Source organism: Somniosus microcephalus, chromosome 10 (genome assembly GCF_052327205.1).
Source record: "Somniosus microcephalus isolate GS21.2 chromosome 10, FLI_Smic_1.0, whole genome shotgun sequence".
Classification (NCBI taxonomy): domain Eukaryota; kingdom Metazoa; phylum Chordata; class Chondrichthyes; order Squaliformes; family Somniosidae; genus Somniosus; species Somniosus microcephalus.
In genome coordinates, this window is record NC_140996.1 from 182,526,088 (window position 1) to 182,550,526 (window position 24,439).

Below are 24,439 nucleotides of genomic sequence, written 5' to 3' on the forward strand. Positions count from 1 at the left end.
CTGTTTTAGTTGTACTTTACACAGAATAAGTTCATTTCAAAAGTCATATTCACCCCAGCTTTCTCAGAGAAATCTCTCACGCTGGATGTAGAAAATGGAGGCTGTGAAGAAAGGGGAGGTTCCTTTGGTATCACATGGTCCTACCCATAATCCTTTTCTCCTTGTTCAAATTACGAAAGGGGAAAATGAACCGCGCCATCTAGTGGACTTAAATATTCACTGCATTTTCCCCACTTGGCTACATTTAAATAAAGCCAATTACCCTGTACATAGGTATGAGGGGTGAGTTGGCTAAGGTAGATTGGGAAGTTAGAGTAAAAGGTATGATGGTAGATAAGCAATGGTGAACATTTAAATAAATATTTCATAATTCTCAACGAATATACGTTCCATTGAGAAATAAAAACTCCATAGCAAAAGTGATCCAGCCTTGGCGGGAAAAAGAGGGATAGGGCTATAGTGATAGGGGATTCAATTGTAAGGGGGATAGACAGGAGTTTCTGTGGCCGAGACCGAGACTCCAAGATGGTATGTTGCCTCCCTGGTGCAAGGGTCAAGGATGTCTCGGAGCGGGTGCAGAGCATTCTGAAGGGGGAGGGGGATCAGCCAGTTGTCGTGGTACATGTAGGTACCAACGATGTAGGTAAAAAGAGGGAGGAGGTCCTACAAGCTGAATTTAGGGAGTTAGGAGCTAAATTGAAAAGTAGGACCTCAAAGGTAGTAATCTCTGGATTGCTACCAGTGCCACGAGCTAATAAGTTTAGAGAGAGTAAGATAGATAAGCTAAATACGTGGCTTGAGCAGTGGTGCAAGGGAGAGGGATTTAAATTCTTGAGGCATTGGAACCAGTTCTTGGGGAGGAGGGACCTGTACCAAGGGGACGGTCTACACCTGAACTGTGAGGGAGCCGATGTCCTCGGGGTAATATTTTCTAGGGCGGTTCGGGAGGATTTAAACTAATTTGGCAGGGGGATGGGAACCTAGGTAGTGGAAAAGAGGGAAGTCATATGAAGTCAGAAATAGATGGTAGAAAGGTGAGAAGCAATAAGCAAAGGAGAGAAACACAAAGGGCCAAACTAATTCATAATGAGAGTGTGAAAAAAGCAAGCCTGAAGGCTTTGTATCTTAATGCTAGAAGCATTAGGAACAAGGTGGATGAATTAGTTGTGGAAATAGAGGTAAACAAGTATGATTTGATTGGGATTACAGAAACGTGGCTGCAGGGTGGGCAAGGCTGGGAACTTAACATCCAGGGATATACAATATTTAGGAAGGATCGGCAAAAAGGTAGGGGAGGTGGGGTAGCATTGCTGGTAAAGGAGGGGATTAATGCAATGGAAAGGAAGGATATTAACTTGGATGAAACGGAATCTGTATGGGTAGAAATGAGAAATAGCAAGGGGAGGAAAACGTTAGTGGGTGTGATATATAGGCCTCCAAATAGTAATATGGAGGTGAGGGAAGGCATAAAAAGGGAAATTAGAGAAGCGTGCGATAAGAGCACAGCTGTCATCATGGGTGACTTTAATTTACATATTGATTGGACTACCCAAATTAGTAAAAATTCTGAGGAGGAGGAATTCCTGGAATGTTTTCGGGACGGTTATCTGGACCAATATGTCGAGGAGCCGACTCGAGATCAGGCCATTTTAGACTGGGTATTGTGCAATGAGAAGGGACTTATCAGCAATCTTCTTGTACGAGGCCCCTTGGGTCAGAGCGATCATAATATGATCGAGCTCTCAGTCGAGATGGAGAGTGAGGAAATTGAATCAGAGACTAAGGTCCAGAACTTAAATAAAGGGAATTACGAGGGTCTGAGACGGGAATTGGGTAAGATTGATTGGGTGGTGTTTCTGGGGGGATTGACAGTAGAGAGACAATGGCAAGCATTCAAAGATAGAATGGAAGAATTCCAGAACAGGTTTATACCGGTTTGGCATAAAAATAAACCTAAAAAGGTGACTCAACCGTGGATAACGAGGGAAATTAGGGACAGCATAAAATCAAAAAAAAGGGCATATCAACTGGCAAAAAAAAGCACCAGACCGGAAGATTGGGGGCAGTACAGGATACAGCAAAAGAGGACAAAGGGATTAATCAGGAAGGGGAAAATAGAATACGAAAGTAAACTTGCAGCAAACATAAAGACAGACTGCAAAAGCTTTTATCGGTATATCAGGAGGAAAAGACTGGTAAAATCCCAAGTCGGTCCCTTGCAGTCCGATTCGGGAGAATATATAATGGAGAATAAGGAAATGGCAGACCAATTAAACTCATACTTTGGTTCTGTATTCACAAAGGAGGACACAAATAACCTCCCAGGAATATCGGCAAACATGGGGACTAATGAGAGGGAGGAGCTGACAGAAATTAGTATCTCTAGGGATATGGTGTTGGGTAAGTTGAGGGGACTGAAGGCCGACAAATCCCCGGGGCCTGATAAACTACATCCTAGGGTACTTAAGGAGGTGGCCCTGGAGATAGCAGATGCTCTAAGGATCATCTTCCGGAACTCCATTGACTCGGGAACAGTACCCGTGGATTGGAGGGTAGCTAATGTTACCCCAATATTTAAAAAGGGGGGTAGAGAGAAAGCAGGGAATTATAGACCAGTAAGCCTTACATCGGTTGTGGGCAAAATGCTAGAGTCCATTATCAAGGATAAAATAGCGGAGCACTTGACAAATGGGGAAAGGATCGGACAGAGTCAACATGGATTTACAAAGGGTAAATCGTGTTTGACTAATCTGCTGGAATTTTTTGAGGAAGTAACTGGTAAAATAGATGGGGGAGAGCCAGTGGATGTGGTGTACCTCGACTTCCAGAAAGCCTTCGATAAGGTTCCACACAAAAGATTATCATGCAAAATTAAGGCTCATGGAATTGGGGGCAAAGTATTAACGTGGATAGAGAACTGGCTGGCGGATAGAAAACAGAGAGTTGGAATAAACGGCTCGTTTTCGGAGTGGCAGGCAGTGACCAGCGGGGTGCCGCAAGGATCTGTCCTGGGACCCCAGCTGTTCACAATATATATAAATGATCTGGATCAGGGAATTGGATGCAATATTTCCAAATTCGCCGACGACACTAAACTAGGAGGAGGGGTGGGCTCTGATGAGGATGTCAGGAGGCTACAGTGCGATTTGGACAGGTTGGGGGAATGGGCAGATACGTGGCAGATGCACTATAATGTGGATAAATGCGAGGTTATCCACTTTGGGGGTAAAAACAGGAGGGTAGATTATTATCTAAATGGCAATAGATTGGGAGATGGGGAAGTGCAGAGGGACCTGGGTGTTCTTGTGCACCAGTCACTGAAGGAGAGCATGCAGGTGCAACAGGCGATTAAGAAGGCAAATGGTATGTTGGCCTTCATATCAAGGGGGTTCGAGTATAGGAATAGGGATACCTTACTACAGCTGTACAAGGTGCTGGTGAGACCGCATCTGGAGTATTGTGTACAGTTTTGGTCGCCCCATCTGCGGAAGGATGTTCTTGCCATGGAAAGAGTGCAACGGCGATTCACCAGGCTGATACCTGGAATGGCGGGAATGACCTACGAAGAGAGATTAAATAGTTTGGGCTTGTACTCACTGGAGTTTAGAAGATTGAGAGGGGATCTCATCGAAACATATAAAATTATGGCAGGCCTGGACAGGCTGAATTCAGAGAGAATGTTTCCAATGGCCGGGGAGCACAGAACCAGGGGCCACAGTCTAAAAATAGCAGGCAAATCATTTAAAACAGAGATGAGGAAGAATTTCTTCACTCAAAGAGTGGTGAGCCTGTGGAATTCCCTGCCACAGAGGGCTGTGAAGGCTAATTCAATAAATATTTTCAAGAGAGAATTGGATATATTTCTGAAGGCTAAGGGGATTAAGGGTTACGGAGAAAAGGCGGGGACGGGGTACTGAACTGGTAAGATCAGCCATGATCTCATTGAATGGCGGAGCAGGCTCGAAGGGCCGAATGGCCTACTCCTGTTCCTATCTCTATGTATCTATGTAAAGAGGTTAAAGATATTATTAGATTAAAAGAGGCTTATAATATTGCCAAGAAGTGTGCTGAAGATTGAGAGAATTTTAGAACCAACAAAGAATGACCAAAAATTGATAAAGAGGGGGAAAATAGAATATGAGAGTAAACTAGCACGAAATATAAAAACAGAGTGTAAGAGCTTCTGCAAGTATGTAAAAAGGAAGAGAGTAGCAAAAGTAAATGTGGGTCCCTTAGAGGCTGAGACCGGAGAAATTATAATGGGGAATAAAGAAATGACAGAGATGTTAAATAAATATTTTGTCTGTCTTCACAGTAGAAGTCACAAAAAACATACCAGAAATAGTGGGGAGTCAAGGGTCTAATGAGAGTGAGGAACTTAAAGTAATTAATATTAGTAAAGAAAAAGTACTGGAGAAATTAATGGGACTAAAAGCCGACAAATCCCTTGGACATGATGGCCTACATCCTCGGGTTCTAAAAGACGGGGCTGCAGAGACAGTGGATGTATTGGTTGTGATCTTCCAAAATTCCCGAGATTCTGGAACGGTCCCAGTGGATTGGAAGGTAGCAAGTGTAACACCGCTATTCAAGAAAGGAGGGAGAGGTAAAACAGGGAACTACAGGCCAGTTAGCCTGACATCAGTCATCGGGAAAATATTGGAATCCATTATTAAGGAAGTTTTATGAAAGGAAAATCATGTTTGACAAATCTATTAGAGTTTTTTGAGGATGTAACTAGCAGGATAGATAAAGGGGAACCAGTGGATGTAGTATATTTGGATTTTCAAAAGGCATTTGATAAGTTGCCACATGAAAGGTTGTTACACAAGATAAGGGCTCATGGGGTTGGGGTAATATATTAGCATGGATAGAGGATTGGTTAAAGAACAGAAAACAGAGAGTAAGAATAAACAGGTAATTTTCAGGTGGACAGGCTGTTACTAGTGGGGTGCCACAAGGATAATTGCTGGGGCCTCAGCTATTTACAATCTATATTAATGACTTAGATGAAGGGACCGAGTGTAAAGTATTGAAGTTTGCTGATGATACAAAGCAAGGTGAGAAAGTAAGCTGTGAGGAGGACACAAAGGGCTAGAAATTCATCTACTTACCGCCACTCTGTAGCATCATGAAATAATGAAAAAATGGCGACCACCGCTCTTTCGCCAGCTGGTGGCGAGTCCCACGGGAGCTGCCATTTTCCTCACTCCTGTTGTGCTGCCGGTAACTGGCAGCGTCCTGGGAAAAAAATGGCAATGTGGTGACATCAGTAGGCATGCAACGATGACTTAATGTCACCACCCAGAACTTCGACCCTAGCGCTGAATTTAGCGCTGGATCCTAAGCACGCCAGGTAGACCCGCCGTGCAAGCAGGCTGACAGTGGCGATGTCAACACCTCTTAAAGGGACACACTCATCTTTCAGGTAAGTTTGGATTTAAGCTTTTAGACTTGTTTTTTTTGATTTTATTGAAGTAGTCATCTTCTTTCATATGGTAGTAGCAAATTGAAGTAGTGGCTTGCTGCAATAGATGTTAAAAGTTTCATAAGTGTGTAGGGAGTGCTGCTGGATGTTTGCAAGGCCTCGGATGGTAAAGGAAGTCCTCTGACAAGACAGAAAATGCTGCAAATACTCAGCAGATCAGGCAACATCCGTGGAGAGAGAAACAGAGTTCACGTCTCAGGTCGAGATGCTGTCTGACCAGCTGAGTATTTATGCTGTCATTTCAGATTTACAGCATCCTCTCGCAGAGGGAAGAGGAAGACACAAAAGGGGAAGAAGCCAAAAGGAGGAAGCAGAAGGAACAATACAACCCAGACTGCTCCTTTGTGGCCAAGATATCCGGGATGGAATCATCCACCTGCGCTACTAGTGATCACAACCCCAATTCCCTTTCCAAATTTGTTCCACACCTTACCTTCCCTCTGTTACTGACCATCACAGTGTCCTCTTGGCCACAATGCTGAAATAAAAACTATCACAAAGTAAACCTTCCAATCCAACTTTATGCCTCTATCCATCCAATATGACATCAAGAAATCAACTCATCATTATGCATTGCCTTAGTGACTGTCTTGTGTGTACCTTTGCCTATCCTACTGATGTCACGCAGTCTTCTTCTTCTTAGGCAGTCCCTCGGAACCGAGGATGACTTACTTCCACACTAAAAATGAGTTCTCAGGTGACTGATAAGTCCAATGCGTGACCTTCCTGGGTGCTTCTCCTCCACTTTGTGCGGTCTTGGGCCAGGGATTCCCAGGTGTCAGTGGGGATGTTGTACTTTTTCAAGGAGGCTTTGAGGGTGTCCTTTAAAATTTTCCTCTGCCCACCTGGGGCTCTCTTGCCGTGTCGGAGCTCTGAGTAGAGCGCTTGTTTTGGGAGTCTCGTATCGGGTATATGGACGATGTGGCCCATCCATCGGAGCTGATCGAGCATGGTCAAAGCTTCGATGCTGGGGATGTTGGCCTGAGCGAGAACACTGACGTTGGTGCGCCTATCCTGCCAATGGATTTGCAGGATCTTGCGGCAGCAGCATTGGTGGTACCTCTCCAGTGCTTTGAGGTGCCTGCTGTACATGGTCCATATCTCTGAAGCATACAGGAGGGCGGGTATCACTACTGCGCTGTAGACCATGAACTTGGTGCTGGGTTTGAGGTCCTGGTCTTCAAACACTCTCTTCCTCAGGCGACCGAAGGCTACAATAGCACACTGAAGGCGGTGTTGGACTTCGTCATCGCGTCTGCCCTTGTTGACAGTAGGCTCCCGAGGTATGGAAAGTGGTCCATGTTGTCCAAGGCCTCGTCATGTCACGCAGTGCTACCCCAGTGGCTGCAGCACGACTGGTGGAAGGCTGCTGACTTTCAGTGGGGGCACTGCAAATGACCTTGCTGATTAACCTTGAGGAGCTGGTGGCTGGTAGTGTCAAATCAAGTGACGTGTTTCTTCTTCTTCTCCTTCACTCTCCTCTCCCTCTTCTTGGTCAACCACTGGCTGGGCAGGCTGCATTTCTTGGGTGTGTGATGAGGAAGACACAAGGATGGAGTTGTGGTTATGGGAAAATGGGAAAGGAAGAGGTGCATGCGAGGAGGATAGCGTATGAGGATACCAGCATGTTTTATCCTTTCAGCCCTGCCGCTGGCCAAGGGCACAACTATGCCCCTGCCAAGAATGGCCTGCACCGTCTCCTCCAAGTGGGTGAGGTGAGGCTAGGAATGGGAGATATGTCTCATGATTGGTGGTGATTGTTGGTAGGTGAGTGATTGGGGGTGGGGTTGTATATTGAGCAGTGTGTGAGGCTGGTGGTGCAGTTGGTAGATGGCTTTTGAAGATGCATTCACTGACCTTGACCACTGGTGTGAGGTCATGAAGCCTCTTTGGGCACTGGAGCCAGGTGGTGGGGCTGACATCGCTGGCAGTGACGGCCTCGGTAATGTGGTTCCACATCCTTCTTTCTGGAGGGCCTCCTGGCCCCTGTGGGTAGAGGACCTCTCTTGTAGTGTTGACCCCCTGCACAAAGCTGGAGTGCTGCATGCAAGACCCTGGATGCACCTTCCCTGGCTTACTGAGCCATTTGTGTTAGTACTGAAGCAGTGTTCCCATTTTTTGAGGTTCGGAAGGGAATTCAGCTTTTAGAGCTGAATAATCACATTTGGACTTTTTAATGTTAAATTTTTTTTGAAAAGCAGTAAGGGCTGAAAACTGCATTTTTTTCACTGCATTTTAATTTTTATTAGTTCTGAGTGCATTGCCACTTTAATTCATAGCTCTTTTAATTGTCCACAATTCTTTGCGAGCTCCGCATCCTCGCTCCCAGAGGCTGTGCGAAGCTCGAACGCCACTTCAGGATGGGAACTTCGCCTCAGAGGTCTTCACTAATGCCATCAGGAGGGCATTGCATGGAAAGTTAGCGGTGCGCCACCAATCTCCAGCCCCACAGACAAATTTATTCTCCTTAGCGTTGCGGCCATTTTCAGCGGCCGTTAAACTGGCAACTTTCGTGGCGAACACAAATTTCTAGGCCAAAGTGTCTGCAAAGGGATATAGACAGGTTAAGTGAGTAGGCAAGAAGGTGGCAGGTGGGAGTATAATGTGAGGAAATGTGAGGTTATTCACTTTCGTAGGAAGAATAGAAAAACACAATATTTTTTAAATGGTGAGAAACTATTAAATGTTGGTGTTCAGAGAGATTTGGGTGTCCTTGTACAGGAAACACAGAAAGTTAACATGCAGATACAGCAAGCAATTAGGAAGGCAAATGGTACGTTGGCCTTTATTGCAAGGGGGTTGGAGTACAACAGTAAGGAAGTCTTGCTGCAATTCTACAGGCCTTTGGTGAGACCATCCCTGGAGTAGTGTGTACAGTTTTGGTCTTCGTACCTAAGGAAGGGTATACTTGCCATAGAGGCGGTGCAACGAAGGTTCACTAGATTGATTCCTTGGATGAGAGTGTTGTCCTATGAGGAGAGATTGAATAGATTGGGCCTATACTCTCTGGAGTTTAGAAGAGTGAAAGGTGATCTCATTGAAAAATGTATGATTCGGAGGGGGTTTGACAGGGTAGATGCTAAAAGGCTGTTTCCCTTGGCTGGAGAGTCCAGAACAAGGGGGGCATAGTCTCAGAATAAAGGGTCAGCCAATTAGTACTGAGATGAGGAGACATTTCTTCGCTCAGAGGGATGTGAATCTTTGGAATTCTCTACCCGAAAGGATGTGGATGCTGAGTCGTTAAGTATATTCAAGGCTGAGATAGATAGATTTTTGGACTCAAGGGAAATCAAGGGATATGGGATCGGGCGGGAAAGTAGAGTTGCGGTCGAAGATCAGCCATGATCTTATTGAATGGCGGAGCAGGCTCGAGGGGCCGTATGGCTACTCCTGCTCCTAATTCTTATGGTCTTATGTTCTTTCTCCTGAGTGAATGAAACTCAGGCTGTGCACCACTACTGGTGCAAGAATCAATTGTTCTATGGTCTGTAATCTTTTAACATAGAAAATAAAATTCTGCAAAAATTTGAAAGGAGGCTTATTTATCAGAGGTTTTTGCATTCTTTCATTAATTTGGTACATGTTCTCCTTCACATCACTGGACCATTGTGTGCTCTATCAGTGTTTAATATTTTGAAGAGCTTTTAATGTCAGATATTGTTCCATTCGAATTCAGTGCCCAAGAGACTAAACATTTAGAATCATGGCAGTTTACAACGCAGAAGGAGGCCATTCGGCCCATCATGTCTATGCAGCTCTTTTCTTAGAGCAATCCAAAACTAATTCCACTGCCCCACTTTGTCCCAAAAGTCTTATATCTTCCTCTGATTCAAATATTTAATCAATTTTCCATTAAATGATGCAGTGCTCTCTGCCTCAACCACTCCCGGTACTCCAACAACCCTCTGTGTAAATAAAGTCCCCCTAACCTCTGTCCTCACTCTATTAGTGATTATTTTAATTTGATGAACTACTCACCGACTCCTCAACCATAGGAAATAGTCTTTTCCTATTCACTCTTGCAAAACCCTTCATAATTAAAAAAAATCTCTATTAAATTCCTCCTTAGTGCAATTATTTATGTTAAGGCCTTGTCAATATGGAGTAGAAAGGGCTCAATTGGTGAATGCACATCCCAGTCCAGGAGACCAGGATGGCCCCAGGTTCAATTCTAGCTGGGTCCTGAAATAAAAAGCTAGCGTTAACTAGAACATTCTAAAATTAAAATGCTTAATTAACCTGGTAACATGTTTTATACCAAGACAGACATCCAGAGGGTAAAATTCCACTTTGGCAGGGGCACAAAACGGGTGGTAGTGAATCGACCGCCCGTTATACAACCCGCCTGATTCTCCTTTCCATTTTTCTACCCCCTCTAAAGTTGAATTTTACTCCCCACCCCACCGTCCCCATTTGTTGTTCTACATATCTCATAATATTCAGCTCATTCCAATACTATTTCAGTACCCGATTGTCAGCCCTAATGTTCTACAGCCTGGCTATGTTAAAGTATATTTGGTAAATAAATAGAAACAATAGATAAAATATTGAAAAGAATGGCTGTAGTCTTTATCGATGAACTAGTTAACAGCACATTTGAGATGTGATATTATTTTTGATAAACAGATGTCTTTTAAGGCAGCTGGATTTAAAAATGGTTTTAAAAATCCTACGTGAGTTGACAAAGCCCATGATGCCCCTTCAGTAATGAACAATTTATTTCAGCTACATTGCATCACCGTGTTGTCTCCCAGATAGGTCACTGATCTATTCAGAGAATTGGTGACTAAGGTTCTATTGTGCCTGAGGAGTGCTCAAGGCAAGGTCATTCACTATCTTGGGGATAAATGCTTCAGGATGATGTGTGGCCTTTTCTGGAAGTGTTAGTGCAATTAGATGTTCAAAAGCTTGTTCATCCTGAAATAGTCCGTTCATAGATTTAACCCTTTAAAGTCCAAAGTATCTGCGTAATGTCTGGTAAAATCTTTGGCCCCGAAATTAGTTCAGAACGTACGCAAGCCCCACCTCTGCCCACTCCTACAGGGCCTTTGATATAAGGAACATCCCCATGATTTTCTAGGCCCTTGTTTGCTGCAGAAGACAATTTGGGAATGTGTTATACTGTTTATCATACAACCTGAATGGAACAGATCATTCGTCGACATGTTGAATTACTATCCACACTTTGATCAGTTTGTGCAGTAGTATAAACACCTGGCCTATTCGCTCTGAATATTTGAAATTTAAATTCTGTCCCCTGGTGCTTCTGTATAAGGACTCTGCTGGTCTTTCCAAGTTTAAATTCAGTTTCAAACTGTTAAACCCAGGTATTGGATGTTCATACAGATTTGTTTTACATTTTGACTTTAAAACTGTAATTAACTTGTTCTTACAGATGTGTGAACAAGTACACTGATCTAATGTGATGCCACATGAGCTCAAACACATTGCGTATATTAACCTCATGCTAAAACAGATGTGGTAACTCCTTCCATTGTCGTAATATCTGCTCATTCATTATTGCCCAATTCTTTTTTTTCTACTGTAGATTTATAAAGCTGTATCCTCCCTCTTCTTGTAGTGATTATACTGCTGGGAAGAGCAGTTCCATTGCATTGAGGCCAGAGAGCAAGCGGCTGTATCTCACAGCACAGCTTCAAGCACTACCACTATAATCAACAGGGGGGAATGTCAGCAACAGCTGAATGAACATATTAGTGGAGTTCATCTCTTTTCTGTATTTAAAACAAATGATCCAAGTGAACGAGTTGGCATTTAGATCTAGCAATCAGTGGCTGTTGCGTGGCGTGTTATTACTACACCTGTTTAGCATATTGCTATCGATAGTCTGTAGGAAGAAAAACCTTAAGCAATATGTTTCAACATTGTGCTGATATGCTTCTTCTGTGATACTTTCAATTCATCACCTCAAATTGCGCTTGCAATGGACACCACAAATAACAGACCTGCAGCCATCAGTACTTCACCCTAGTTGTTGTGCGGCTCAAAATATGCTCTCCAGACACAACCCATGTTTGGGAATAATCTGAAAATTTCCTTTCGCCATCGCACTTTACTGAATATCACTGATGACCTGATCATGCTCACTGATTGTTATGTTCAGATTTTTTAATGTTTTGCAAATATACTGTGGTGGTAGTCAAAAGCGGAGAGGTGTTTCAGTACACACGTCCTGCCGTTATTTGTGGTCCCAATCTTATGATGATCTTCAGTGGTTTCATTTTAATGTAATATTTGTTTCAGCCTTTAATACAACACGATGTGAAAAGCTGCAAAAGGAGAAGGAGGAGCTGGAGAGGAGGTTTGAGATCGAGGTACATAGGCTCCACCTGCAACAACAAGGGGAGATCCAGGTCCTTGAAGAGAGGCTGAAGGCACATTATACTGCAGAAAAAGACCGTCTCGTACAGGAACATCGGGAACACCTCAAGAAAATTCAATTTCAGCACAGGGAACAGGTCCATATCAATAACTTATTTATTATCTTTTTAACTTAAAAGGTAATGGGACTGAAAATCCATGGCCCTTCCAGTGCACTCCCACCATAAGTCTAACGAGATGCGGTTGAAGAGCCACCAATTAGGTCTGGACCTGGATATGTCGGGTACTCACCTTTTCTGACAGTTTCCACAGAGCTTTGTTAGGACCTGATATTCCGCCCGCCCCAAACAAGGACAGTGGTATAAGAAGAGGCACGACCAAGGGAGGGGACTCCAAGGCTGGGTGTATCTTTCTGCCCGACCTGCCACAATGCCAGAAGTGGGCCAACTTGGGGTTCCAGGACTGGGTTGTCGCCTGGACCTCAAAAGATTAGAAGATTGTCAAATTTTTTTCATTATATTTCAGCTCCAGGCCAATCCTCAAATCATTTTTCTAGGAGGACCTCAACAACCTGTTTCGCCCTCCTTTCACCACCTCACTGCCAACCCTCCGCCCCCATCCCGCACCACCAAGATGGACAGGATTCCCAGTCTTCCCTCCCTGGGAGATGTCAGTTCCCATCCAGTTTATTTAAATTAGGTGACCTGCCCCTGGCCTCTCATACTTCAGCAAAGTCACAGGTGAGCACATCCTGGCATTTACACCTGGATGGATGGACTGTGCATTTTCAGGCCCATTGTCTTTAGAGGTACTAATAAACAACTTGGCTTACAGCACTGTGTTTTCACTGCAAGAACCTGGCTTAATCCCACCTATACTGATAGTGTGTTTTCCTTTTCCTGATACCTGTTAAGTATTCTAGGTATAATTATTTTGGATTGCCTGAACGAGGGTCCAAGCTCATGTCATAACTCGAGGCTCATGTCATACTTTGACACTAATTGGCTAGCCTCGTTGAGGACAACTACTGAAAGAACATCAAACTGGTGCAGTAAAAGCTGCTCTTTTGAGGGTGGAGTTAAAGCATAGTGTTGGGGAGAGTAGAAGGAGATGGTGCACAATATGGAACAACATGTTACCAGGTTTATTTCTTGTCTGAAGGAAGCATAATAGCTCCAAGACATGAATGAATTCTGAAGATATTCATCACAAGTGAAATAAATTAGGTAATTCACTATTTTTTTGTGTGTACTCAATTTATACAAAAAGGTGATTTTGCTAAAATAAATATATTTATATTAGAAAGTATTAAAAATATAAATAAAGTCACAACTGGCTGCCATCTTGAAACCTCCATGCCAAAGATGGAGTATAAATTCATGAAGCTCTTATAGCCCCAAATATTATTACTTTTCCTTCTCTGTTATAGTGCCAAGCAATGTTCCATCTAATTTTTTTTGGGTGCGCGGCCCCTTTAACTGGCTGTGCGGCCCATTCAAATTCCCATACATGCGTGGCTTTACCATTGTAAAGCCGGTAAGCGGCCTGTGCAGGACCTCCAGACCATTGCACAGTCGCGCGGCTTAACGTGAACGTTGTTGTCAAGGTAATATCTGAATACTCTTCTAAAAAATGCATTAGAAACTTATGAAAAAATAGAACATTTATATGGTTTTGAATGTGTCTTTGTAAGAAAGCCTAATTGTGAAACAACGTTCTTTTTCTTTTTCTTATCAAGATGAGAGATATTAGCACTTCCCTGACATACACAATGTCTGTAGAAAATGTTCCCAAGTCAGTTATACAGGTAGACTATCCTTTATCCGAAAACCTTGGGACAAGCTGTGTTTCGGTTTTCGGAATTTTTCGGATTTCAGAAGGTTTTCTGACAGCAAACACTGCAGCTTGTAAACACTTGGGCCCTGCCTTGGAAGCGTCTCTGAAGCTGTTGCTAAGCTACAGACACTCTTTCCACAGCCTGACTGTTTAAAAAAATGCTAGGGGAAGAAAAAAATGTTAGGGGAAGAAAAAAAACCTAACAAAACGGCTGCTGATTTCTGCCGTTAGATCGAGGTTTCCGGCTCCCCCTGCTCCGTATCTGAATTCCTTGACTTAGCGGGGGTCTGGGGCTCGACTGCCGCCGCCAGTTGTGGGAAAGCCGGATATCGGCTGACTCCTTCACTAAGCTGGCCCGCAAATCAGGTCGGGGGGGGGGGGGGGGGGAAGAAAAGACTATCGGACGGGCCGCTGCAGCTATCAGACGGGCCGCTGTATTGTTGGGTTCACTCTCCCGGTACCTCCTTCACACTGCCCGGCTTGGCCTGCAATCTCCTACCCAGGAGGGAACTCTGTGACCCTCTGCCCTGCTCACAGGAAAAGGCAGAGCTCCCGGACCACTCCTGTCATGTTTGGCGCCACTCGGGTCATGTCGTGCACACGACTTACGCTCCACGAAAAAACTTTCGGTTTTTAGAGGTTTTCTGTTAAATCTGTGAGTTGTTCAAGTAATTAATACTCAGACTTAATCAGTAACAATAAAACAGGTCTTTACTGGTTGGAGGTAGGGACTATACGTAGGTCTTTACTTCATGCCCACAGGCGGGAACTGAGGGGAGATCAGTACCCACAGTACTATTTATACCCCTATGGCCAGGAGTGGTACTGCGTATCACTACGCCCTACAAGTAGTGCAGTCCTGTCCATAGGTTCAAAGTAGCACACATATTACATACACAACATTCCTCCCTTCCTAGCTTTACAGTCATCTCCCCATTTAACATAACGTAATAACATATATAACTTCAGGTTTACATAACAGAATAACATAGATAACTTCATGTCAGAACAGATCACAGATTCAGTCTCTGCGGAAAACAGTTCACAGATTCAATCTCTGTGGTGTAGTCGGTTCACGTTGCTGGAGTGACTCATTCAATAGTCCTTCCATGGATTTAACAGTTTGAACTTCCGAACTGAATTGGCTCCGTTCGGAGGGACCACGTGTGTGATCTGGTAGAGGTAATAATGGTTCAGATGGGTCATCTTCTGTTTCGACTTTTCCTTTTCTGCTTCTTGGAGACTCTCTGGGCTCCACTGTCAGCTGCCAGCTGCATGCGCAGTTCCTCCTTCTCTTCCTCCTTTTTCCGTAGTAGAGCCACCTTCTCCCGATGTTCCGTAGACTTTCGGTGCTCCTCCATGATTTCTGTATGGTGGGAGTCGAAGTTACAAGTTGGGCAGGACAGGACATAGTAATATTTGGTGTCGTCCTGATCTAGGCCAGCGAGAGGGTCTTCTATTTCCTCCATACCCAGCTGGGCGTTAGCCAGCTTTTGTTCCAAGTCCAGACATCTTTCCTGAAGAGACTTCTTCATGCGTACCTCTTCATCCAGCTTTTTCTGGGCTTTCAGCAAGTCGTTTACTAATGACCTCATTTGAGATTTTACTACTTCAACTTCTTTTGGAGATTGATTGATCGGACTATTCAATCCCTCTACCGGAGCAGCTGTTTCAGCGGTCTGTTGTTCTACGTTGACGTGAGTCAGCGTACTTTTGGCATCCAAGGGCTGCTCTGTTGCAGTCATCTCAGCTCTTCCAATAACCTTTGAGAGCTCCGAACCCCTTTCGTTTGAATATTGAAGTTCGTGTTCAAGTTTTTCCCATTTCAGAGTCCTGTCCTTCAGCATATGCAGGAGTTGGCTGACCGTTAACTCCTCTGACATCAGACGTTTTGTGTGCTCCTGCTCCATTTTCTCCATCAGCTGCTTCTGTTGTCTTTCCAGATTCTCCAACTCTATATCAAAGATCTCTTTCGTTGCATTCAACTCTTGCTCAAAACGGCGAAGCATTTGTTCTAATTGCTGTTGTAGTTTGAAATGGAGTTGAGTTCGAGCCCGGTGTCCCTCAGAAATGGGCACATCAGTAGACTTGCCAGACTCAGAATCCACAGTTAAACTATGTTGTTGTTGCTCAGTGGAATTCTGTGCTGAAACTTTGTCTTTTGCACCTGAGTTGGGCTTACCATCATCCGTTCCAGAGTCTGGGCCGACTATCTTCACCGAGTTCTCACTCGTTATTGTTTGTAGGAAATGCCAGTCCATATTCATTTTCCTAATCCACTCCCGTCCTAGTAGTGGAGGACCTCCTTCAGATATCACATATAAGTCCATTATTTGACTGTCTTCGCCCTTGTGGACCACTGCAACCTCTATTTTCCCGATGGGGTACACTCTTTGCCCCGTGTATGTTTTCAATATAATCCCCGTATCCTGTAGGGGAATATGTTGGAATAACTTTCCGTAATCTTTCTTATTTATGACCGTCAATGCCGATCCAGTGTCCAATTCCAGTTTTACTTGGACTCCTTCTATCTGAAGAGTGACCCAAATTGTCTGGAGGTCTGCACCCTTACCAGCGTTGAGTACTCTTAAGCTAGCCAGTTCATTACAGCTTAAGCTAGCCAGTTCATTACTGCTAGCGTCTGAATCGGACTCCTGTTCGGTCACCTTGTGTACCTTTGCGTATTTTCCTTGCGGTGACTTCTTGTTGCTGGTCTTCTTCCCTGACCTGCATACTCTAGCTATATGTCCAAGCCTACCACAAGTTCTACATTCTTGGTTTTTAAACCAACACTGGTTCTGATCATGCGTTGTCTTTCCACAACGATAACATTTGCCAGAACTCACACCCAATTTGTGTGCACTGAGCTCCGGTGACCGTAGCTGCATTACTGCCGTGCCTCTCGCTGCGGCTTCGTGTGCTGCTGCCATAGTGACCGCCTTCTCAAGCGTCAGCTCATTCTCCTCGAGCAGTCGCTTTTGTGTATCCTGTTTAAATAAACCACACACAAATTTGTCTCGAAGTGCCTCTGTCAGTCCCGTTCCAAACTGGCAATATTTCGCTAATTTACGCAATTCCAGCAAATAATCAGCATTGCTTTCATGCTGTAGCTGCCTTCTGTCGTAAAATTTAAATCGTTCCGCTAGCATCAGCGGCGTGGGGTTTAGATGATCTTTCAGGACAGTAACAATCTCATCGAACGTCTTATCCGCCGGTTCATCTGGTGATAACAGGTGTTTCAATTGCCCGTATGTCTTCGCACCCATTAAATTTAATAATGTTAGAGCTTTATCTTGGTCACGAATTTTATTGGCCTTACAATAATTTTTTACTCTTTCAACATATATGGCCCAATCTTCGAGGTCACTATCAAAGGTGCTAATATTCCCGTGTTTAGGCATTGTAGATTTGCAATTTCTCAGATTTTATTTTCTTTACTTGTTATCAAAGATGGCGGCTTCCCGCTCTTGCCGTCGTCCTCCGCCCACAAAATGGCGGTTTTCCCGCGCTTGGCGGCCTTCACCCGTCCCCCGACGCCGTCTCCCTTCAGCCCCCGAGTGCGGCCCTTATCTTGGCCGCGATCGCCCGAGTGCGGCCCTTATCAGCGGATGCGATCGCTGGATCGCGAAGTGGCTCTCGGCTCTTATCAGGAGATGCGATCGCTCTGTTGAAACGCCTCCCGCTCGAAGCGGCTCTCGCGCCCTATTCCTCCAGCTCCCCCAGCCCCGTTCGTGCGGCCAACGCGGTCGACTGCCTGTCGCGTCGCTGCCCGGCTCAGACAACGGCTTACCCACCACCAAGCTGGAGAAGAAGCTGACGGTCGCCGATGGAGGCTCCGAGGTCAGGATGTCTTCCAGTGGGGTGGAGAGGGTGGAAACCTCTCTGCAACGTCCTGGCTGTGGACGAAGCTGCCGTGGAGTGACTGCCGCAGGGTCCGAATCAGACTCGTCGCCAGTGTTAAATCTGTGAGTTGTTCAAGTAATTAATACTCAGACTTAATCAGTAACAATAAAACAGGTCTTTACTGGTTGGAGGTAGGGACTATACGTAGGTCTTTACTTCATGCCCACAGGCGGGAACTGAGGGGAGATCAGTACCCACAGTACTATTTATACCCCTATGGCCAGGAGTGGTACTGCGTATCACTACGCCCTACAAGTAGTGCAGTCCTGTCCATAGGTTCAAAGTAGCACACATATTACATACACAACATTTTTGGTTTTCGGAAGTGCGGATAAAGGATAGTCTACCTGTAGCACAGGTTAGATGTAGAGTAAATCTCCCTATCTTCTGCCCCAACAATGTGCTTTGGCCTTAGCCCCAGATACATAACCTCATTATCACTATAATTTTTCAATTTCTCACACCATTTTTGTGTTCTCCCTGACTGACATTGCCACCTAGTGCCATTTAGTCTTGTGCAATGGCTTGTCACCATTTTTAAACAGCCAGAGAAGAAACAAGACTTTTGTCTCATCAGTCTGGGCTGTATTGAAGCCCAGGTGCTAAAGTTAAAGTGACAGTCTGCTAACCTACTATATCACATAGTCCCACCAATACATTTTTCAATATTTCTTTGTTTCTAGCCTATCAAAACCATCATTTGTGATAGTCGGAATCATAATATTTTTGTCACAATTGGTGTATCATTAAATTTATCACATTGGGACATCTCCAATTATACATTTGCAGCTTTAGATGCTTAGCACATTATACAAGACATTTTGGCACTTTAATGTTCCAATATGAACTGTTAGTATATCTATATTACAAATTAGTTTTTAAAAATGTTTACAGAGGATAGATTGTAAATGTAGGAGGAACTGGTTGTTGAGAAAAAGCAATTGAGATAGTCACAAATTGTGACTTCAGAGGGGAATTGTTCTACAGCTGTTTTATTCTTGTGTTTTATCAGATGGAAGATATGTCAGCTATCCATACCAGTACAATCTCAGAAATGGAGAACAATCACACTGTCACAATAACTATTCTTCAAGATGAGCATGAAAAGAAACTTGAAGGTACTACGTAGGATTAATATAAAGAAAATTGCTGTGTGACACATTGCTGAAAGCACTGACGGAAGATAACAGTTTACAAGAGTACAGGGAAAAACTCTGAGAACTTTACAGTATGCGCTTGTTGAAGGGAGTATTAATGAGACCAGTTTGTAAAGAAGTCCAGCATTCTGCAAAAATATTTTGCTCATCACTGTTACCCTTATGTTTTTCCTGATCTTTTTATGGTGATAAAGTGCTGTATAGTCGGTTTGATTTTGTTTTTATAACAGGTTTGTTGGGTGATTCTGTGGATGTCTGAAATACTTGTACTTATTGCTTGTTTATCTTCAAACTCAATAAAGTATATACGTTTTCCTTCCAAATTTTCTCCTCCAAAAATTTGACAGGTGCCTAAAACCCTCTGGTACCTTATTCCTAGCAGTCATTCTTCTGCAGACTATTTGGTTGGAGGGCATCACAGCTGCACCTGCTGCTATCTAGGGTGTTTTCCCCCCTCTTTTGCTCAAGGGGATTGAGGATAATTGTAGGAGCCCACCAACTGGCTGAGATCAGCAAGCTCAGTACAGACCCAGAATCAAACCAAAGATCTTATAGTCCGACACCAGATGGTGCCATTACCCCCTATGCCAATGAGGAGAAATGAAAAATTGTTAAAAGAGAGTTATTGAGCAGCACTGTTAAGTATATATTGGAGTATTAATGATTTATGTTGGCGAAACATTAATGATTAGTCATTCTAGGGTAGGTAATGGATAATCCACCAATAACTTGACCATTGGGAAATACCAGTTGGATGTGCTTGTGTCAGCGTTGGTCATAAAGGGGTGTTGTTTTCATGTATTAAGGAGTGATTTTCGTACATAGCGCAGATTATGCAGACAGAGGGCAGAGGGAATGCACCACCTGCCTGATGGCACCAGCGAGAGGCCTGAACCAGTTTAAAAATTGAGCCTCATCTTAATTTGATCGACAATCGGCCAGCGCTCAGTGTTCATTGCCGGGCAGCTTGCCAATTGGTGATTGGGGTGCGGACCAGTAGGAAATCTGGTGCCTGCTCCGCAGAGCCAAACATGCTTTTTTTGGGGGGCGGGGGGTCGGAGTCAATCCCATTCATGCTCCTCCTGGCCCCACGAGAACCAGTGCCACAGGTCCTTTTGGAGCGGCCTGTATCGGTTCCTTTAAGGCCTGTGGGTTCGGCCGCTCAACACTCAGTTCACTGGGCGGATTACACAAACCACACACTCCACCCAGTGGAACACCAAAATTGCATCTGGGTCCTACATAAGGCGTAGGAACCTGATTCAAACACTTTTAAAAGGCTCCCTCTTGTTTCGGGCTGGAGCGCTGGCTGCCCATTTCGTGGCCTGCTTGAAAATCAAGTTGGGTGGGCCTCTGGTGGCCAGTACGTGGTAGGTTTTTTAAAAATAAATTAATCTCTACCACCCCCTTTTTCAGCCTGAACAAGATAGTAGGCAGACAGAAATCATTCCCTTAATGTGCAGTACACTCTCTCCATTTTAATAGAATTTTCCAGCACTCTAATAAAGTTTTTGACATTTGAAATGTGATCTCCCATGGAAACTGGCTCTCTCTGGAAGTACTGGGGAATGGTATCACTGCCACTTGTAGTAACTTAATTTAGTGACAAATTATGAATTTTTCTTTGTTTCCCAAGTCTTAGCAGTAAGGAACTATTTTTGGACAAAAGTACATTAACCCTCAAAAAGGCAGTGATACATTGGAGAAGGTTCAGAAAATGGCAGGAAAGATGATTCTGGAACTTAAAACTTAAAAGCTATGAGGAAGTTTCACCAACCAGAATTGTTCTCATTGGAGAACAGAAGATTGAGAAGAATCATGACTTTCAACTGCTGAAAGATATATAAATGTTAATAGGCCAGTTAACTTGATCTTAAGCTAGTTATCATGTGCATTTCGGCTCTCATCCCTGCTTTAAGGGGATTTGACCTTTTCAAAAGCATTTATTCAGTGAAATTTCACTTGCAGCATTTTTCTTTCAGAATTAAAAGCCATCCACGAAATTGAGAGGATGACATTAGAAGAAGATTTTGAAAAACTAAGACTTTCTCTTCAGGTTAGTACCATATATGGCACTATGGCTTATGGTGCTATTAATTAGGGACTGTCTTTCCGAAAAAGTGTTTTTGCAAATTTTTTCTCCTATGTTTACAAACACACAACTCTATGATGGAAATCATGTCATTTTGTCATTTGTGTGTGATATTGTGACAAATACGACTCATGGATCTTTTCCTTCCTGAAACATTTTTTCCCTGAAGACAGGGACCCTTTGAAAGCATGAAATGTGCAGGGCATATGATAGCGCTCCATTGTCCTTTATTGCAGATTTGTAGAATGCAGGCTTGTGCCCAGGATTCCCCACACAGTGATTTCCTTATCTTAGTACTGCCATCTACAGTGGTGTGGTGGAGAGAACAAAATTTAGAGAGCGAGTCAACCCGGGTCATACTCACACACCTGTTAGTGCTTGGTTCAAGAATGGCATTGTCGAAGGTGCTAGAGCGAATTACTTGCTCACAACCTCAGCCAGAGTATAATGCTCAGCACAGGAAAAACTGTAAGAAGGAAATGGAGTAAATGGAAGAATTAGTTATCTTTCATCATGATGAGAATGGGAAAATCGTGTTTCAGCCTGCACATAGTCACACATCTGAATTTTGCAACTTTACTTTCTCCCCCTAATGTGAATAGGCTCCTGGGCACATGAAAAACATACCCAAAAGGGGAGAGCAAAATCTGGCAAGGCAGCCACTCTACAGCTCACCAGTAAAGGGGAAATTGTGGTGATAAACCTCTCTACCTCTCTCTCTTCATTTACGATGCTCCTTAAAACCTACCAACCTCTCCTACTATCTCCTTATGTGGCTCGGTCTCAAATTTTGTTTGATAACGCTCCTGTGAAACGCCTTGGAACGTTTTACTATGTTAAAGGCGCTATATAAATGCAAGTTATTGTTGGTAGTAGTGACAGAAAAGCTGAGTAATTCTTAAAAATGAGGCAAAGGAGAAATGTGGACAAAACTGCGTCTTCTGATGTTGAAAAGTTGGACTTCCTGTAGCGGTTCTGGCAAAGGGAGGTGGCCCTAAGGGGCTGAATGCTACTCTCTAGTAAAAAAACTCAGATGCAATGTGCGTGGAAGGAGTTCTCCAACCAAGTTAATGCAGTCATCCAGGTATCTCATACATGGCTCTAAATGAGAAAGAGATTTGCTGGTATCAAGAGGAAGGTGAAGACAAAGTATTCACTTTTGCACACATTTCTTAAACCATTTCCATTTTCCACATTGTGCGGTTCACAGGAGGAAAGAAGAACTTAGCTTCAGGATCCTCTTTGGCTGGGCCGCCAGCTGATAATGATCAGAGCCTGCTCGGCATACACTCCAGCCAGTTCAGTCCAGTCCAGAAATGGCAATTGGGATCATACTGACATCATAGGGCCCCGATTGCCATTTTAAAACAAAATAGTTTCGACAATTTATCAGATCAAATTTGCAGAGATAACATTTTGCTTTTTGTTTCTGCATTCAAGGATCAAGTTGACACGTTAACGTTTCAGAATCGTTCACTGAAGGATAAAGCAAAACGATTTGAAGAGGCCTTAAGAAGAAGTACAGACGAGCAAGTTGAGGTACACAATATAATAGCAAAATACTGTGGATGCTGGAAATCTGAATTTCCAGCATTTTCTGTTGTTATTTGAGGTATACAATGCCTGAAATGTATGTTTGTCATAACTAAGAAATGGATGAAAGGATTTTTTATTTTAATATTCCATTTTTCCCTCCATTTCACACACCAATTGTAACCATAAGAGCAGATGTGTAGCTTACTGTCTAGTATCCACAGTTGTGCTAGTTTTACCTCCTTTCCTGTGGGCTAACACCTGGACCTAGAAATTTAATTGCACAGCACTCATTTTTTGGGCAAAAACCAGGCGCTGCAGGGCCCAATGTGGTGTGCACTCTGTTCACTGCACGACTAGTCGTCCTTTTTTAGGCCCATTGATTATGCAAATGGTTCAGGCCCTGTTGTGAAATTGGATTGCTCAGGTGCACAGCAGCCAAACTAGCGGTCCTTAAAGGGACCGCTGGAGGCTGCCACCAAAAAGGTATTATTTTACTACCGAAATGTGGGGACAGGAGAAGCACTCCTACTCCTCATTAAAACTGCAGGCCACTTTTGATGCCGCTCCCGATTGCCTCGTGGACTCATCTTAGGCCCTCGGTTATCACCCCCCGCAACCGGAGAGCTGCCTGTGGGACCGCGATTGACGCATTGCAGCTTGCCAGTAGCGTATAAATGAGGACAGTGGCCCAATTTGCTGTAGTCCTGCCGCCAGCCTCTTTATTAAGTGTCTACAGCGTGTGTTGCCACCAAATTACGCCCCACTTTGGGCGCGATCCAATTTCTAGGCCCTGGAATCCACACATTACTTCACCACAGTGGGACTCAGCAGATTGGAAGACTGAAGCTGTATCCCACTACTAAGTGATACAGCACGTTCAAACAAATTACAGCAACGCATCCCTCCCAACTGGGTAGGGTTCGTACCTAATATGCATAAATAAGCCTGTCAGTTCCGATGGACAGGAATTGTCCGACTGGCAGAAGTATGCGAGCAAGAACTAGAACATTATTTCTTCATGAAGTCATTGGTTCCACTTCTCTGACATTTCCTGGTCTGCGTTTTCCACCAGTTTAAACAAATCTTGCCAATGGCAAAATGCTTGTTAGTGGGTATTACTACACAGCAGTCCATATTCTGAAGGGGGCGATTTTCCCAGCTCCGAGGAGGCGGATTTGGAGGCAGGACAGTTGGCAAAATGGCAAAAACTGAGGGCAGGTTCGAAACCCGCCTCTGCGCAATTTTGCCGGAGGCGGGTTTGATGGGTGCGATTCAGTCCCACCTCCATCAGTCGGGAGAGATAGTTAAGACCCTTAAATAGTAGTTAAGGGGCTCTATAATCCTATTTTGACAGGCCTTTGTTTTACCACATTTTCAGCGTGTTGCACGAACCTCCTAAACCACGCCAGCTAATCCTGGCGGGTTGACAACTGGGTGGCCTCCTCACAGCTGCAGCTCCACCATTAAAACAGAGCTTTCATCAGGGAGCAGTTGCAGGTGGCAGAACTTTTGTTCCAAAAGTCTTTCAGCTCTTTTAGCAGGCCTACCGAAGTCGGAGGTGCTGCAGCTACTATCTCTCAACTGTGGGACCTCCTTGGAAGACCCTCTCCCCGCTTGGACTGAGCGCTTCCCCAACGGAGGTATCTGCCAGCTGCATGGGAACCATTTATTTCCTTTCACCATGGACCTCAGATTCGGATGAGGAGCAGCCACTGCAGCAGCAGAACCAGGCAGCTCAGCAGCAACAGCAGCAGAACCTCCTGCTCACCCACCTGATGCTGCACAGGGAAGAAGGCGCCAGCGCATGGAAGCACGTCGTGCAAGGAATGCACTCATCCCGGCCAGATTTGCATAGGTTGCCCATTGTGGCACATGTGCTTGGCTCCTTCTTAACACATGATAGTCAATGGACATGACTTTCTGGTCTCTTTTCACTCTGACCACCAACCTGACCACGCATGTGTCGCGAAGCCCGCAACGTGGAGTTGCCTAAACTGAAATAATAGATGCCATCACGAGAACAGTTTGCCATCACCTAATTTTAATACATTCCCACAGGGATGGCATTTCATCAATAAACAGAAT

At 44.2% G+C, this 24,439-nt stretch overlaps 1 protein-coding gene across 3 annotated transcripts in view; it reads left to right on the top strand.

The window, feature by feature from the left end:
* LOC147111908 (microtubule-associated tumor suppressor candidate 2-like) overlaps nt 1-24,439 on the top strand; it is a 901,351-nt gene that overhangs the window by 841,084 nt on the left and 35,828 nt on the right. For all 3 annotated transcript variants that reach the window (XM_085999292.1, XM_085999294.1, XM_085999293.1), the window contains 4 exons: nt 11,753-11,967; nt 18,582-18,687; nt 20,709-20,782; nt 22,259-22,357. In XM_085999292.1, the coding sequence (XP_085855418.1) occupies nt 11,753-11,967; nt 18,582-18,687; nt 20,709-20,782; nt 22,259-22,357 (494 nt within the window). The remainder of the gene's footprint in view (nt 1-11,752; nt 11,968-18,581; nt 18,688-20,708; nt 20,783-22,258; nt 22,358-24,439) is intronic.